The 15,650-nt window shown below is 49.6% G+C and overlaps 1 protein-coding gene across 1 annotated transcript in view; it reads right to left on the reverse strand.

Moving 5' to 3' along the window:
* The window catches only part of CRY2 (cryptochrome circadian regulator 2), a 42,804-nt gene that overhangs the window by 18,483 nt on the left and 8,671 nt on the right, over positions 1 to 15,650 (reverse strand). The window contains exons 2-10 of the mRNA XM_003412109.4: positions 15,189 to 15,297; positions 12,082 to 12,224; positions 10,300 to 10,484; positions 9,318 to 9,406; positions 3,099 to 3,239; positions 1,651 to 1,962; positions 1,260 to 1,411; positions 934 to 1,136; positions 494 to 586 (exon numbers count right to left, since the gene is read on the reverse strand). Of these exons, the coding sequence (XP_003412157.1) occupies positions 494 to 586; positions 934 to 1,136; positions 1,260 to 1,411; positions 1,651 to 1,962; positions 3,099 to 3,239; positions 9,318 to 9,406; positions 10,300 to 10,484; positions 12,082 to 12,224; positions 15,189 to 15,297 (1,427 nt within the window). The remainder of the gene's footprint in view (positions 1 to 493; positions 587 to 933; positions 1,137 to 1,259; positions 1,412 to 1,650; positions 1,963 to 3,098; positions 3,240 to 9,317; positions 9,407 to 10,299; positions 10,485 to 12,081; positions 12,225 to 15,188; positions 15,298 to 15,650) is intronic.

Below are 15,650 nucleotides of genomic sequence, written 5' to 3' on the forward strand. Positions count from 1 at the left end.
GGGCGCTGAGCCCTGGCCCATCCTCCTCCTGCCTTCATCTCAGCCTCACCCGTCCCAGCTCCTCCCTCAGGACAGTCTAGCCACACTGGCCTCCTTCATTTCCTTGAATAGGGTAAGCTAGTGCTTGTCTCTGGCTTTTTTTCTTGTTATTCCTGTTGCTTAGAATGTTCTTCCTCCAGTTTGTGGAAGGTCTATCTCCTGCTCATTCTCTGCTCAGGCAGGTGTTCCCGACTACTCCAATCTACAGTAGCCCAAAGTAACCACTTCTTCCTTCCCTAGTCACCCTCTATCAAACCACTCAATTTTATTTCTCCCCAAAGTCCTTGGCATGAAATCATCTTCCTTGGTCCCTGTCTCCCCCACGTGGAATCTAAGCCCCATGAGGGACAGGACTTGTTTTGGCTTCTATCCTCAGCCCACAGTGACTGAACTAGAGACGCTTCACTATGCTCTGGGAGGCGCACAAGCTATGGAGAGGCCAACTGGCACTCACCTGCACTGTTCGAGCTCCCAGCCTGGCTTGAGCTGGGCTCAGCCACAGGGCTGCTGAGGTCTTCCACACAGGAAGGGACAGATGCCAGGAGACCTGGGAGAGAGGCAAGGGAGCAGTCAGAATATAACTGGACAGGACTGCAGAGGGCCACAGGGCAGGAGATTAGGGAGAAGGGGTTGGCCCATGACACTGAGAAGCCATCTCTTCTCATCACCCCACAACTGCTCAGGGAGGCCCAGCCTGTAGACCCTGGGAAGTCGGGTCTACTTAATAGCCTGGAAGACAGCACTCAGCCTCCATCTGCAAATGTCTGGAAATCCCCACTTGCCCCTCTCGGAGCTCACAGGTGTCCTCCCCTTCAGGGAGCTAGGGGGTGGGGTGGGGTGGGGTGGGGTGGGGTGGGGTGGGGTGGGGTGGGGTGGGGAGTAGAGGCTGCTTACAGAGTCCCCGGTAGCGGGACAGCTGCTGGTAGATCTGCTTCATTCGCTCAATGTTGAGCCGGCTGGTCTCAGCATGGTTGACGATGGGCCGTGGGTAGTCCACACCAATGATGCACTTGGCTGCCTTCTGAATTGACTCGGGGGCATTCCAGGGCTCGTAGATGTAGCGAGAGGGGAACCCTTTCAGTTTGGGCAGGTATCGCCTGAAAGATACATACCGGACGACCCGTCACCACACTTGGACCCACCTTCAATGGGCCAAGGGTCTCCCACCCGAGAAGAAGGCTGCAGGGTCAGAAGCCAGAGTGTCTGGTCTGCACCCTTACCTGATGTAGTCTCCGCTGGGGTCCGTGCGACGGCCAAAGCCCACAGGGCAGTAGCAGTGGAAGAACTGCTGGAAGAAAGCACTGCAGGACAGCCACATCCAGCTGCCCGCGTTCACGCTGAAGTCTGCATCCAGAAGCAGCTCGTCAAATACCTGGAGGGGGCGGGTGGGGAATCAGCCTCCTTGGGGACTTATGGCCACAGTGGTTTCCAAGTAACCGCAGTCCCCAGTGGAGAAAAGCCAAAAGCTCTCTGCTGATGGCATGCCAAGCAGGGTTTGGAGGGAATCTCCTGGACCCAGGATCCCAGCCCATCCCCCAACCTGGAAGAGGGCTGCCCTTTGCTGGGCCTGACCAGAGGGGACAGGCTGCTTCCCGCTGCGAGGGCACTCACCCGGACCCCGCTCTCCCAGCTGACCCAGAGGTCCCCACGGGTAAGGAAGCAGGCCACGGCGTGCCGGGCCAGATGGTGGATCCAGCCCTCCTGCCTCAGTTGGGTCATGATGGCGTCGATCCAAGGAAAGCCTGTTTTGCCCTCGGCCCACTTGGCCAGGGCCTCTGGGTTGCGGTCCCAGGGGATCTGGATGCAGATGGGGTTCCCCTCCATGCGGTCAAACCTGGGGTTGTTGGTGGCTGCCGTGTAGAAGAACTCTCGCCACAGGAGTTGCCCAAATAGGGAGAGAGGGGGTGTGCTGTTCCGCTTCACCTGAGGGGCGGGGGGAGCACGTGGTTACAAACACCTGACCGGCTCTCGGTACGCATTGCTCAGGCCTCTCCCACAGAGAAATCCGGAGCCACCACAAACTTGGTGGCTCTAAATCCCCTAAACACATGGAAGGACTACCCCTCGAAGCAGCAGCAGCACTGTATGCCTGCAGATTAAACCCCTCCTTGGCAATGACCCAGTCCCTGGCTGTGCTACTGCCCTGAGGAGTAAGGTGGCTGGAGAGAGTCAAGCAGTAGAAAGGGATATCCCAGCAGGATTCTGCGTTAGGAACCAGATGCCGCAAGACTGGGCCATGATCCTAGTCCTCACGGCTCCCTGTCTGGCTCCACTTCCTAGAAAGTCAAAAGGAAGTTTCCCATCAGCAGGCATAAAATATGCTCAGTCTAGATTCTGATTAGGTAAGTTATATACAACAGCCTGAATCTGGGGGTGTGAGGGAACGAAAAGATCAGGCCTCCATGTAAATAATGATTTTCTTAACATTACAAGATGACCCACCAAAGTGGCAAAGCCACCCCATGCTGATGTTGGCACAAAATCCTGATGCTGGCATGGATGAGGAAATTACATTACAGACTGTAGACACAAGGATGATCTGATGACTGTGAACAGGCTGTCCTCTCTCCTTTGGGGATGTGGGAACACAGGGTTATTTGCCTCTTAGGCCGCATGCAGCCCCTCTGAGTGTTTCCTCCATCGCCGACGGGCAACAGCTGCTCCTGGACTGTGCTTTTAATGCTCTGGTGCAGCCCCCTAGAGGGTGGCTGTGCTTCTCGGCCTAGGCCTGGCTCTAGACTCACCCTTCCTGCCTCCCACCCTGAGTACTTTGCCCCCATCCACCTGCAGCCAGCAGACCTGCCACCTCTAGGGTCACACCCAGCGGTCTGCTTTTCTGCCTGTCCTTCTGCTCTACAGGATGTGCTTGGCTCTGCCACCTCTTGGACAGGGGCTCTTCATACCTCCTCCAGGCTAGATGCCCATTTAAACCCTCTAGGATGCACAGCCCAGCCCCTCCCATTCCCAGGGCTTTTTCAGGGTGACTGACTAGCCCAGAAGGCCCTGGCCCTCTAGGTGCAACTGAGAGCAGGGGCGTGCTGCCATCACTCCGCCCTCACCTTCTTATACAGCTCCCACAGGCGGTAGTAAAACAGGCGGCAGGAGAGGCAACCGAAGCGCAGGTAGGGGCTGAGGCCCGTGGGGCTGGCCAGGAGGGAGTTGGCATTCATTCGGGGTCTCTCATAGTTGGCAACCCAAGCCTACAGTGGAAAAAGAAGGGGAAGATAGGAAAGGCCTGAGAAAGACTCCTGACTTCCTGGCATGATTCCCAACCAGGGCTGAATTCCAGCTCATGGAAGTGGCCATTGTTTCTTTTCTAGGCCTCCCATTTCCTCCACTGTCCACTCTACTAGCACTTCCCTCCTCTACTCCTTCAGGACTCAGGGGCCTCTGACTGCCTTTTCAGACAGACTTTTCTACCAGGTCAAGGCTCCCCACTCCTCCTGCTCCCCTCCTGCACACACACTCTCCTGTGTTAGGATATCCCCTTCCCACTGGCATTTCTTATGCGAATTGCTAATATGTCAAGTTTTCAAATTGAAGCTGGAGAAAATTAAAACAAGTTCACTAGAGCCAAAGTATGATCCTGAGTATATCCACCCTGAATTTAGATACCATCTCAAGAACAGATTTGACGAATTGAACACTAATGATGGAAGACCAGACGAGTTGTGGTATGACCTCAAGGACATCATACATGAAGAAAGCAAAAGGTCATTAAACAGACAGAAAAAAGACTATAATTGATGTCAGAAGAGACTCTGAAATTTTCTCTTGAATGTACAGTAGCTAAAGCAAATGGAAGAAATGATGAAGTAAAAGACCTGAACAGAAGATTTCAAAGGGCACCTCGAGAAGACAAAGTCAAATACTACAATGATAGGTGCAAAGACTTGGAGTTAGAAACCCAAAAGGGAAGAGCATACTTGGTATTTCTCAAGCTGAGAGAACCAAAGAAAAAAAATCAAGCCTTGAGTTGTAATACTGAAGGATTCTATGGGTAAAAAATTGAAGGATTTAGGAAGCATCAAAAGAAGATGGAAGGAATACACAGAGTCACTGTACTAAAAAGAACTGGTCGACATTCAACCATTTCAGGAGGTAGCATATGACCAAGAACCAATGGTACTGAAGGAAGAAGTCCAAGTTGCACCGAAGGCACTGGCAAAAATCAAGGCTCCAGGAATTGACAGAATACCAGTTGAGATGTTTCTACAAATGGATGCAACGCTGGCAGCACTCACTCTTCTATGCCAAGAAATTTGAAAGACAGTTACTTGGCAAACTGACTGAAGAGATTCATATACATGCCTAGTCCAAAAACGGTGATCCAACAGAATGTGGCAATTATCAAACAATATCATGAATATCACACACAAGTAAAATTATCCTGAAGATAATTTGAAAACAGCTGCAGCAGTACATCGACAGGGAACCGCCAGAAATTCAAGCTGGATTCAGAAGAGGATGTGGAATGGGGGATATGTTGCTGATGTCAGATGGATCTTGGCTGAAAGCAAAGAATACCAGAAAGATGTTTACCTCTGTTTTATTGACTATGCAAAGGCATTTGACTGTGTGGATCATAACAAATTATGGATAACACTGTGAAGAATGGGAATTCCAGAACAGTTAATTGTGCTCGTGAGGAACCTGTACATAGAGCAAGAGGCAGTCATTCTAACAGAACAAGGAAGTAATGCATAGTTTAAAGTCAGGAACGGTGCGTGTCAGGGTTGTATCCTTTCACCATACTTACTGGATCTGCATGCAGAGCAAACAATCCAAGAAGCTGGACTATATGAAGAACAGGGCATCAGGACTGGAGGAAGGCTCATTAACAACCTCCGTTATACAGATGACACAACCATGCTTGATGAAAGTGAAGAGGATTTGAAGCACTTACTGATGAAGATCAAAGATCATAGCCTTCAGTATGGATTACACTTCAACATAAAGGCAACAAAAATCCTCACAACTGGACCAATAAGCAACATCATGATTAATGGAGAAAAGACTGAAGTTGTCAAGGATTTCATTTTACTTGGCTCCACAGTCAATGCCCATGGAAGCAGCAGTCAAGAAATCAAACATGATGTATTGTACTGGGCAAATCTGCTGCAAAAGACCTCTTTAAGGTGTTAAAAAGCAAAGATGTCACTTTGAGGACTAAGGTGCACCTGACCTAAGCCATGGTATTTTCAATTGCCCCATATGCATGCAAAAGCTGGACACTGAATAAGAATGAAGGAGAATTGATTCCTTCAAATTATGGTGTCGGCAAAGAATACTGAATATACCATTAAAAAAAAAAAACCATTGGTGTAGTTTAGATTCCAACTCACAGTGACCCTATAGACAGAGCAGACCTGCCCCATAGAATTTCCAAGGAGCAGCTGGTGGATTCAAACTGCTGACCTTTTGGTTAGCAGCCATAGCTCTCAACCACTGCATCACCAGGGCTCCAGAATATACCATGGACTGCCAGAAAAGCAAAATCTGTCTTGGAAGAAGTACAGCCAGAATGGTCCCCAGACACGGGGATGGCGAGACTTTATCTCACATACTGTGAACACGTTACCAGGAAGGACCAGTCCCTGGAGAAGGACATCACGCATGGTATAAAGTTGCGGGTAAGCAAAAAAAGAGGAAGTTCCTCAACAAGATGGACTGACACAGTGGCTTCACTCATGGGCTCAGGCACAGTAACGACTGTGAAGATGGCGCAGGGCCAGGCAGTGTTTTGTTCTGTTGACACAGGATCACTTTGAGTCAGAACCAACTTGATGGCACCTAACAACAACAACATGCTAAGTCTTACTAAGGTGATACCTTGATTCACAGGACATTTTGAGAATTTGTGTTTTAAAACACTTAAGTCTCGACTCAAAGTAATAAATTTCTAGTGGTTGAATTTTATACTTTATGACTGTATGTTGGAGAAAAGGGTTTTTGGCAGGAAGACTCATATGCAGCCACCTACTTCATCTGTTTGAAAAGCCAGCCCTACTCAAATTGGGGATTCACGTTTCCTTTTGTGCCAGGGACCACACTAACAACAACAACAAAAATAACCTACTGCTGTCGAGCTGATTCTGACTCACGGCAACCCCATGTGTTTAGAGTAGAACTGGTCCATAGGGTGTTCTTGGTTGTAATCTTTACAGAAGCAAGTCACCAGGCCTTTCTTACATGGCATCGCTGGGTGGGTTCAAATCACCAACTTTTAGGTTAGCAGTTGAGCATAAAGGGATTTCATATACGTATTATCTTACTTTAACCTTCACAGCAGTCATACTTGGTAAGTGTTGTTACTCTAAAGTTACAGTGGAGAAAACTGAGGCACTGGGTGGGTAAGTAATCTGTTTAAGGTCACGAACAGAAAGCCATGGTGTCAGGATTTGAATGCTGTGCTCACCCCACTAGTTCATGCTAGCAGAATGTGAGAGGGAGACAAGAGCAAGTGATGAGGTCCTCGTCCTTGCCCTCAGTTATTTAATTTGTGGTATGATCCTGAACAAGTAAGTTAGTCTCTCAGCTACTTACCAGTTATATGAGAACAAAATTTCCTACCACCTGGGAATAAAAATAGCTACCGCTACTATCCAAAAGGTCAGCAGTTGGAATCCACTAGGTGCTCCTTGGAAACCCTATGGGACAGTTCTACTCTGTCCTATAGGGTCGCTTTGAGTAGGAATCAACTCGACAGCAGCAGATTTGGTTTTGGTTTTTCGGGGGATAAAATAAAATGACAGATATGAAACAATTCTGAAAGCATCAAACAACGTCTATCATTATACAGAAGAAAGGAAAAAGGCTTCTAACCCGTAACCTGTTGCTGTCAAGTCAATTCCGACTCACAGTGACTCTATAGGACATTATAGAGTAGAACTGTCCCGTAAGGTTTTCAAGGAGCAGCGGGGTGGATTCAAACTGCTTACCTTTTGGCTAGCAGCCCACCAGGGCTCCAAAAAAAAGGTTTCTACCTTCTAGGAAAAAAAAAAAAAATCCCTATCTCAGGCCCTGCTCTATCTATCTGCTAAGGGCCCCTGAAGTTGGTGCTGCATCAGAGGTACCCAGGAACTGCTCGTCGCCGTTCAACAGGGACTGGGAAAGCAGGAAACTCCCAACCCATTCCGGAGGAGCAGCACTGTCATGTCTGCAGTCATTTGTGATACACAATTGGTCTTGCTTTTATCAGCAACTGCCACTGGTGTAAGGCTTTACTGTCATAAATCACGGTTACGTGCTTGCTTTCCTTTGAGCTTAACAATCCTCTCAGGCAGCGTTTATCATGACCTCCTTTTGAAAATGAGGAAACTAAGTTCAAAGCATATGTGACTCTCCTGAGGTTACAAAGATGGTAAGGGGCAGGCTGGGCTGGACTTGGGCTTCTGACGCCAGACACCGGTCTCTCTCCACAACATCTCCTACTTCTTCGTGGTTAACTCCTAGCACTCGCCCCTTCTTCTCCATGTTGACCGTTTTACCAACTTTACACCCTCCTCAAAACTCCATCTGTCCTGACCTTCATCAGATGACCTCGCTTCCTCATAAAGGAAATGGAAGCAATCAGGTGGAAACACCTCAACTTTTAGCCACCAAATCTACAAACTCACCCGCATCCACACCTCTGCCCCTTCCCCCCGCCCTGTGACTCTGTCCAGGACCATCTGGCTGCGAAGCCCTCTCCTCTTCCTTCTCTCTCTTGCACAGTCAACCTCTCCCTCTTTACGGTCTCCAGTCCAAGAACACTGGAGAAATTATTTGTCTACACATGGGTCTTCTCTCCTCCCTCCACAGCCAAACCCTGTCCATTTCCTCACCCCACCTTCAGTTCCTAGCCACCCCAGCCTGGCTTCTGCCTTCACTCAACCAAACTGGCTCCCACCGAATGCTGAGCCATTTAAGCAGGGACAGAAAAGATTGTGATTTCAAGGGCCAGTTGATACGTCTGGAAACTAGGAAACTAGGAGCTGACCACTCTCCACAGCCATAAGAACCTCCTCTGCTCTTCTAGTCCCAGGTATGAGGTCTTGGGACATGGTGGTGAAGTGCTTGTGGGGCCCCTTTCTTTCCCATTGCCAAGTCCCACTTCATGAAAGGTGAGCCACTTGTTGTGTGCCCAAGAAAATGGAAAGCAATGCCCTGGAGGAGGCTCAGCAAAAAGTGGGGACACACGTATACACGACATAATTAATCTCACGTACTTCAGTGACCAGATACCATCTGAGTAAGGAGAGCCTGCCCACCGATACGAAGAAAGGCAATCTAGTTTAAGCCTCAGAAGCACATAGAACAAGGTCTTGCTCTACTACTTACTAACAGTGTGACCTCAGACAAATTACTCAACCTCTCCAAGCCTCAATTTCCTAATCTATAAAATGGAGAGCTGGACAATGAGTAAAGAAGACAGAAGAAGAATTGATGCCTTTGAATTATGGCGCTGGTGAAGAATACTGAATATACCACAGACTGCCAGAAGAACGGAAACCCTGGTGGCATAGTGGTTAAGTGCTATGGCTGCTAACCAAAAGGTCGGCAGTTCAAATCCATCAGGCACTCCTTGGAAACTCTACGGGGCAGTTCAACTCTGTCCTATAGGGTCACTATGAGTCGGAATTGACTCGACAGCAGCGGGTTTGGTTTTTTTGGGGGCTAGAAGAACAAATCTATCTTGAACGAAATACAGCCAGAATGTTCCTTAGAAGCAAGGATGGCGAGACTGCATCTCACGTACTTTGGACATGTTATCAGGAAGGACCAGTCCCTGGAGAAGGATATCATGCTTGGTAACGTAGAGGGTCAGTGAAAAAAGGAAGACCCTCAGTGAGATGGACTGACACAATCGCTACAACAATGAGCTCGAGCACAACAATTCTGAGGGTGGCGCGGGACGGGGCAGTGTTCTGTTCTGTTGCACACAGGGTCACCATGAGGTGGAACCGACTTGATGGCACCCAACAACAACAAGAAAATGGAAAGAGTAACAGTTGCCTTGTAGGACTGATGGGAAGGCTAAAGGAGACGGTGCGGTGCTTAACCTAGAAATGCTCACCCCAGTGACTGGCACATGGTACCAACTCAATAAGTGGTAGTTTTTTTTTTATTATTGCAGAGGAAAAAAATTTTTTTTTTTTTACATTATTGCAGGAGGATTTTCATTTTCCCACCAGGTGGAGCTATGAGGCACTAAGGGACATGCACTGGACTCCACGTTCCTGCTGCCTGGGTGTCAGCACACACAGTTCCCAGGGGTCAGAAATGGGGGCCCATACCTTCCGTTCCAAATGCTTATCCAGGCGGGCCAGAGCTTCTGTCTCTCCTCCTTGCCAGACAGCTGGGCCAAGTCCTTCGGTGGGGAACCCTGCAGGAGGAGGCGCAGGTCACGGGACTGGAGGCCAGGCTGGCTCATGGGGAGCTCAGCACGTCTTGACGCAGTGTTTTACTCTGTGTGTATGGGAACTAAACCACAGTGTCCCTGGCTCTGCTGGGGTTGAGTCACCCTTAGGGTTTCTGTGTGCTCTAGGTCATCCTGGTTCTCTTCCCACTGTTACTATTTCCCCTCCTTTCCCTTGTCTCCCCCACCCCAGATGCTCATCATTCCAGGCAAGTGACAGCAATCCTGGCCTTCTCGCCCTTTAAGGTTGACTGACAACAACTGTGGTTTTCAGGTGTGAAGATTACCTTTGCTCAGATCAAAAAATGGGGGGAGGTGAAAGGGGAGGGAGAAAGGATATGGTCAGTAACCCAGAGGATGACAGACTCCCTTTCAAGAGGCAATGCTAGTTATCCTGGCATTGAGAAGCCCACTGATGCCAGCACCAGACGGGTCTACACAGTCTGAGAGGGGGAAGTACGAAACTGGAGGCATGACTGAGAAACAGAAGATTACATATGTCAGTACGAATGGAGAATGGACTAGAAGGACACACAACAACATTAATAGTGGTTATCTCTGGGGGCTGGGAATTGTGACTGTTATTTCCATTTTTGTTTTTCTGTACTTTCTCATCTTTCTATAATAGCATGTATTATTTAACAAAGAAGAAAAAAACTGAGGGAAAACCTCAATGAGATGGATTAACACAAAAGTCACAACAGTGGACTCAAACACACCAACCATCATGAAGATAGTACGGGCCTGGGCAATATTTTGTTCTGTTATACGTAAGGTTGTCATGCATCAAACCGACTTGATGGCAACTAACGACATTGCAAAGGAGAGTCCAGCAGGAGGCTGTGGGCAGGAGTACACACCTAGCTCCTCCAGGGACGGCACACCATAGGTTTCGTCGTGGTTCTCCTGGATCTCGGCCCTGCAGCTCTCCATCTGCTGGCTGGTCACCGAGCCCACTGGCTTCTTGGGGAGCTCCATGCGGCTGATGATGGCCTGAAAGCGCTTGTAGGTAAGGGGTGGCTTTTGCCCATTCAGCTCAATGATCCTGGGGATTCCAAACACACCTGGCATCACTCACGAGGCCATTTGTTTTGTGGCCTGGCCCACTCAAAAAAAAACCCAGACTTTGAAGGCTCTGAGGTGACTTTTCTCTTCCGCTCATGGGTCCCGCCCCTAAGTGGGAAGGAGGGGGCAAGGGAGGCCGTGTCTCCATTTTACCGAAAGGGAAAATGAAGCCCAGAGAGCTGGAGCAGGTGCCTCAGGTAATGGAGCAAGGCAGGGCCAAAACTGGGACTCAAGTCCAGGTTCCCTGGTGTCCTCGTGGAGCCACCTGAAGACAGAGACTGACCATATCTCGCTAATCACAGAAAAGTCCCCACTGGCCTTCTTGGTACTTGGCCTATTCATCCAAGCTGCAGTGTGGCTGGGCCTTCCTCTCTCCCCCAGCCAGGGCCTTGGAGGATGTGCTCTGAGAAGAGCCATAAACGTGTTCCTTTCTGAGAAAATCATTCCTTCCTGCCTCCATTTACTAAGAACAGAGAGGCCAAGTATAGCTTGTCCTCCCTAAATCAGACACCGGGGCTGGGAACGTTAATAGTAGCAGTGAATACCGAATGCTTTGCAGTTTACAAAGTATTTTTCATGTGCAGAGGAAACATAGCTACTCCTGCAAGAAGGCAAGATACAGGAGGGTGAAGCGGCAAATTGAGGATGTTTTATATAAGGGTGAATTGGGACGGTAGGCAGCCAGATTCCTGGGGCTCTTGTTGGCTGAGAAGTAGCTTACGCAAGACCTGGCTGGCGGGCTAAGTTCATTTCTCAGTTTGTTTTCTCTCTTTCTCCCTCTGCTAGCAGAGAAATAAGGTTGCTGCCCTGCAGTACCCCCCGCCCCTCTGGCACGTGGCAGGAGGAGGAGCTCCACACACAGCATCTCCTCCAGACGGCCCAACTCACGTGCACAGCTGTGTGACCTGCACCGGCCTTCTGGCAGCCACCAGTGGGCGGGAGAGGGGGCCGGGAGCAAGGTGGCTGCTGGCTCGGCGGCAGCAGCAGCAGGAGGGTGACAGGAAGGGTTGGAGAGGGTTTCCTCCTAGACTCTGAAAGCACAGAGGCCTGTCGCCAGGGGGAGAGGCTGCTCTGTGGTTATCAGCTCCCTGCAGGGATGGCTAGGGCCTCCTGAGCCACATGGAAACGCATGGCCTGGAAACCCAAATAGCAGGGAGCCCAGAGAACTCATGCTAGGTACAGAAACTGGGCCTATCAGAACAAAGATCTGTCGGTAGGAATAACAGACAGGGCCCACTGAGGTCATACGGCAGCCTTTGAGGCACAGGACGGAGTGGGGGTATGAGGTGCAGATGGGGCTGCAGCCGTATTTGGAGCTGATCAGGAAAAGGTCTGTGCAGGTCCTTAGACAGGATCTCATTCCTGGGGCCTAACCAGCCTTTGCCACCCAAAGAGGGTAAAGCTCTTTGTGACTCGCTCTACAGGCCCCAACCCTAGCCCCTTTTCTCCAGCTTCTAGAAAATGCCACACGGTATCTGCCAGGTGGCCCTATTCTGAGCCTCCTCAAGTTCTACTCAGCAGGGGACCAAATCACCAACCCTCACAACTGGCCCCGAGCCCTGGGACCCATCCCTCACCTGTCCAGGTCATAGAGGGTATGAGAGTTCTCAGTCACCACCTCCACACCAGCCTCCTTGGCCATCTTCATGATGGCGGCATCCCGTTCTTTCCCAAAGGGTTCAGAGTCATATTCAAAGGTCAGGCGGGTCACGCCCCATTCCTGTAGGGGGAGAATCTGTTATGCTCAACACTGGATTTGGTGGGAGGGGGAAGTGGGACACTCGGCTCCTTCCTGGGAGGGAAGAGAGTAAGTCTAGAGACTTAGCCGAATGGGCTGCAGGATGAATGAGAGACAATGACTTGAACAGGAAGGCAAACAACTTGCGGTTCATAAGGTTTGAGGACGGCAGGCCAGTGGGGTGAGACCAGCAGCACAGATACAGCACTGCTGAGGGAAGTGGTCTCTGTGAAGCCAGGCGAGAGGCAGGCTGCCCCACGTAGCTGCGGCATCCCTGCAGGAGGAGAATGCAGCAGGAGCTATAAATACAATGCGCCCAGGGGATCCCCCAGTCCCAGAAAGAGGCACTGACTCACTGCTGGAGACAAGGCGGGGGCAGGAGACCACCATCTCCTGCTGCTCGCAAGCCTTCCCCAGCCCATCTCTCAGCAAACTTGTGGCCTAGTTTCCCTGGCAGATTTGTGTGATGTGAAGTGTCCCAATGGTTTCCACAGCAACGCTGCTGAGGCCAGTGGCAAACAGGGCTAACAGGCTCCAGCTCTCAGAGTCAGGGAAGGAGGAGCCGTGTTCCAGGGGTCAGAGAATCCAGAGACTAGAAGGGCTCTGTGTTGAAAAAGGAAATTCTTTTCCAAGCTTGTAGTCATTTGTGGCAGGAATTTCTAGACCTCTTCGCAATGCTGAGAGCCCTTGTGGTGCAGTGGTTAAGAGCCTGGCTGCTAACCAAAAGGTCAGCAGTTCGAATCTACCAGCCTCTCCTTGGAAACCCTGTGGGGCAGTTCTATTGTGTCCTATAGGGTTGCTATGATTCAGAATTGATTCAATGGCAAGGGGTTTGGGTTTTAGCAGTGCTGAGAGAGAGCTGGCCCAGTGAAAGACTGTACAGACAACCCACTTCTGAAAGCCCCAGAGCATAGAACCAGCAAGAGGTAAAATGTATTCCAGCCAAAGTCTCTGATCCCTTCAAGCTCTTAAACCCTGAGCAAAGGTCCTGGCCATGCACAGACTGGCCTGATCCTGACCCAGGTCTGCTGGGATAGGTATGGGTCCTGAGCAGGGCTGGTATCCCAAGGATAAGAGCAGTAAACATTTACTGAGTCCACACTATGAGCCAGTTCATATGGATTACATTGTTAAATACTTAAAATAACTCGGTGAATGATAACAGTATTATTATCAAATGACACCTCCTCCAAGAAGCCTTCCTTGACATCCTCCTTCAATACGATTTTTCTGCCCTTTGCCCTTTCTCCATTACAGCTTTGATCACCTGACAATAAAGCTGCCACTATTGGCCCGTGTCCCCATTAGAGTGTGAACTCTCAGAGCAGAAACCACACTGGCTCACTGATCCTGATCCTAGGACCTAGTATGGGGCCTATACATACTAGAAGCTCAGTTAATAGAGGTTGGAGGATTAAATGAATGAGCTTTCTGTATCTCTGGCTATAACAGGGCTGGCCTCTGAGGTGCTGGGGGGACAATGTGGCAAGAGAAGGGAGGCAAACATCTTTATATGGTGTGGTGGTTAAGAACGCACTCTGGAGACACAGAGCCAGGGCTCCAATCCTAGACCACCACTTATTAAGCCTCATGACTGTGGGCAAGTTATTGTTTCCTCATCTGTAAAACAGGGATAACAGCACCTCCCTCTCAGGGCTGCTGTGAGGAATACGTGAGGTAATATATGCCACGCACTCCGAACGCTGTCTGACTCACAGTCAGCCCTGAGTGAAGGTTAGCTATTACATGTTGTGGAATCTGTGTAATGTGTACAGGGGTGACTTGAGTGACGGAGTGTTTACTAAGCTGCTTGCCTTTCCGTGAGACCTTTACTTCCACCTTATCCCCAGGAAGAGTAGGGAAGGATGCTGGATTGGACAGGCACATAAAAGCAATCATGTGCTGTGGAGGACGAAGGGAAGCTGTCTGAGAGCCCTCTGTCCATGAGTATTTAGACTCTATTTGGGCCTTCGGGCTTTTTTTTTTTTAAATTGCGCTTTAAGTCAAAGTTTACAAATCAAGCCAGTCTCTCATACAAAAACTTGTACACACCTTGTTATGTACTCCTAGCTGCTCTTACCCTAATGAGATAGCACAGTCCTCCTCTCCAGCCTGTACTTCCCGGGTCCATTCAACCAGCTCCTGTCCCCCTCTGCCTTCTCATCTCCCCTGCAGACAGGAGCTGCCCACATAGTCTTATGTGTCTACTTGAGCCAAGAAGCTCACTCTTCACCAGTATCATTTTCAGTCATAGTCCAGTCCAATCCCAAGCCCTAACAGAAGGTCCATGGTCCCTCCAGTCTCAGTCAGACCATTAAGTCTGGTCTTTTTCCAAGAATCTGAGGTCTGCATCCCACTGTTCTTTTGCTCCATCAGGGATTCTCTGTTGTGTTCCCTGTCAGGGCAGTCAGATGTGCTTTTTAAAGGGGCTGGGGAAAAAGCAACTGGCCACCTGATACAGCAAACTGAGGCCTATGTGGTACCCAAATGAAGGTTTTATCAATCACTTACCCTGGGGAAGCAGGGACACTCCTTCTGAAAGACTGGCTTCTTTTTTATTCCCAATAAATAAGCAAGACAGGAAACTCCCTTGCTAAACAGGAAACCCCACCCTCAAACTCCTGGCACAGAAAAAGTCCTAATAAATCTTTCTGGCTTGAGCCAAGCAAACAGCTAAGGAAGTCAGTGATATCCAGGGCGGAATGACTTGCCAAATGCCATGTCTGGACTGGGCTGGGAGCTTTCCAACAAGACGCTGGTTTCACAGAATTTTTTCCTTAATAGTTTCCATACTGGCGTCAATGTGAGCAGCTGCCTTTGCTCCCAACTTCTCTAGCAGCCCCAACCATTTCCATTTTCCCAGTCAGAATATCACATTGTTCACCTGTGGGGACCCCTGGGCAGCAGACTCTCACTGTCTTCTCAGGGCCTTGAGTACATACTCACCTTGAACAGCCTTGGGAACACGTCAGCTGGCTGGCCCCGGACTACAAACAGGCGGGAGTTTAGTTTCCTTAAACTTGTGTCCAAATCTTCCAGAGACTGAAGTAGAAACCTGCAGAGTCCACACAGGCCTTGTCAGTCGTCGTACAATCAAAAGTAGCTCTTTGCTAACAAAGCAGGGAGAAGCTAGCCCACTGTGCAGCCAAACAAGGAGCATTACCAGCACTAGGATGAGAGAGGCAGGGGGGCTAGCCCCAGAGTGAGATGGCAGTGGATCAGGGCTGCCTTGCTGAAATCCTGGGTTTGCCTCCTACTAGCTGTGTGACCTCAGGCAGTTATTTAACCTAGTTAGCCTGTTTTCTCCTATCTCATAGAATTGCTAAGGAGAAGAAATCAAACAATGAGTGAAAAACATTTAGCATAGTGCCTCGCCCATAGAAAACACCAGAAAAATGTGAGCCCCTT

This window comes from Loxodonta africana, chromosome 7 (genome assembly GCF_030014295.1).
Source record: "Loxodonta africana isolate mLoxAfr1 chromosome 7, mLoxAfr1.hap2, whole genome shotgun sequence".
In the NCBI taxonomy this organism is placed as follows: domain Eukaryota; kingdom Metazoa; phylum Chordata; class Mammalia; order Proboscidea; family Elephantidae; genus Loxodonta; species Loxodonta africana.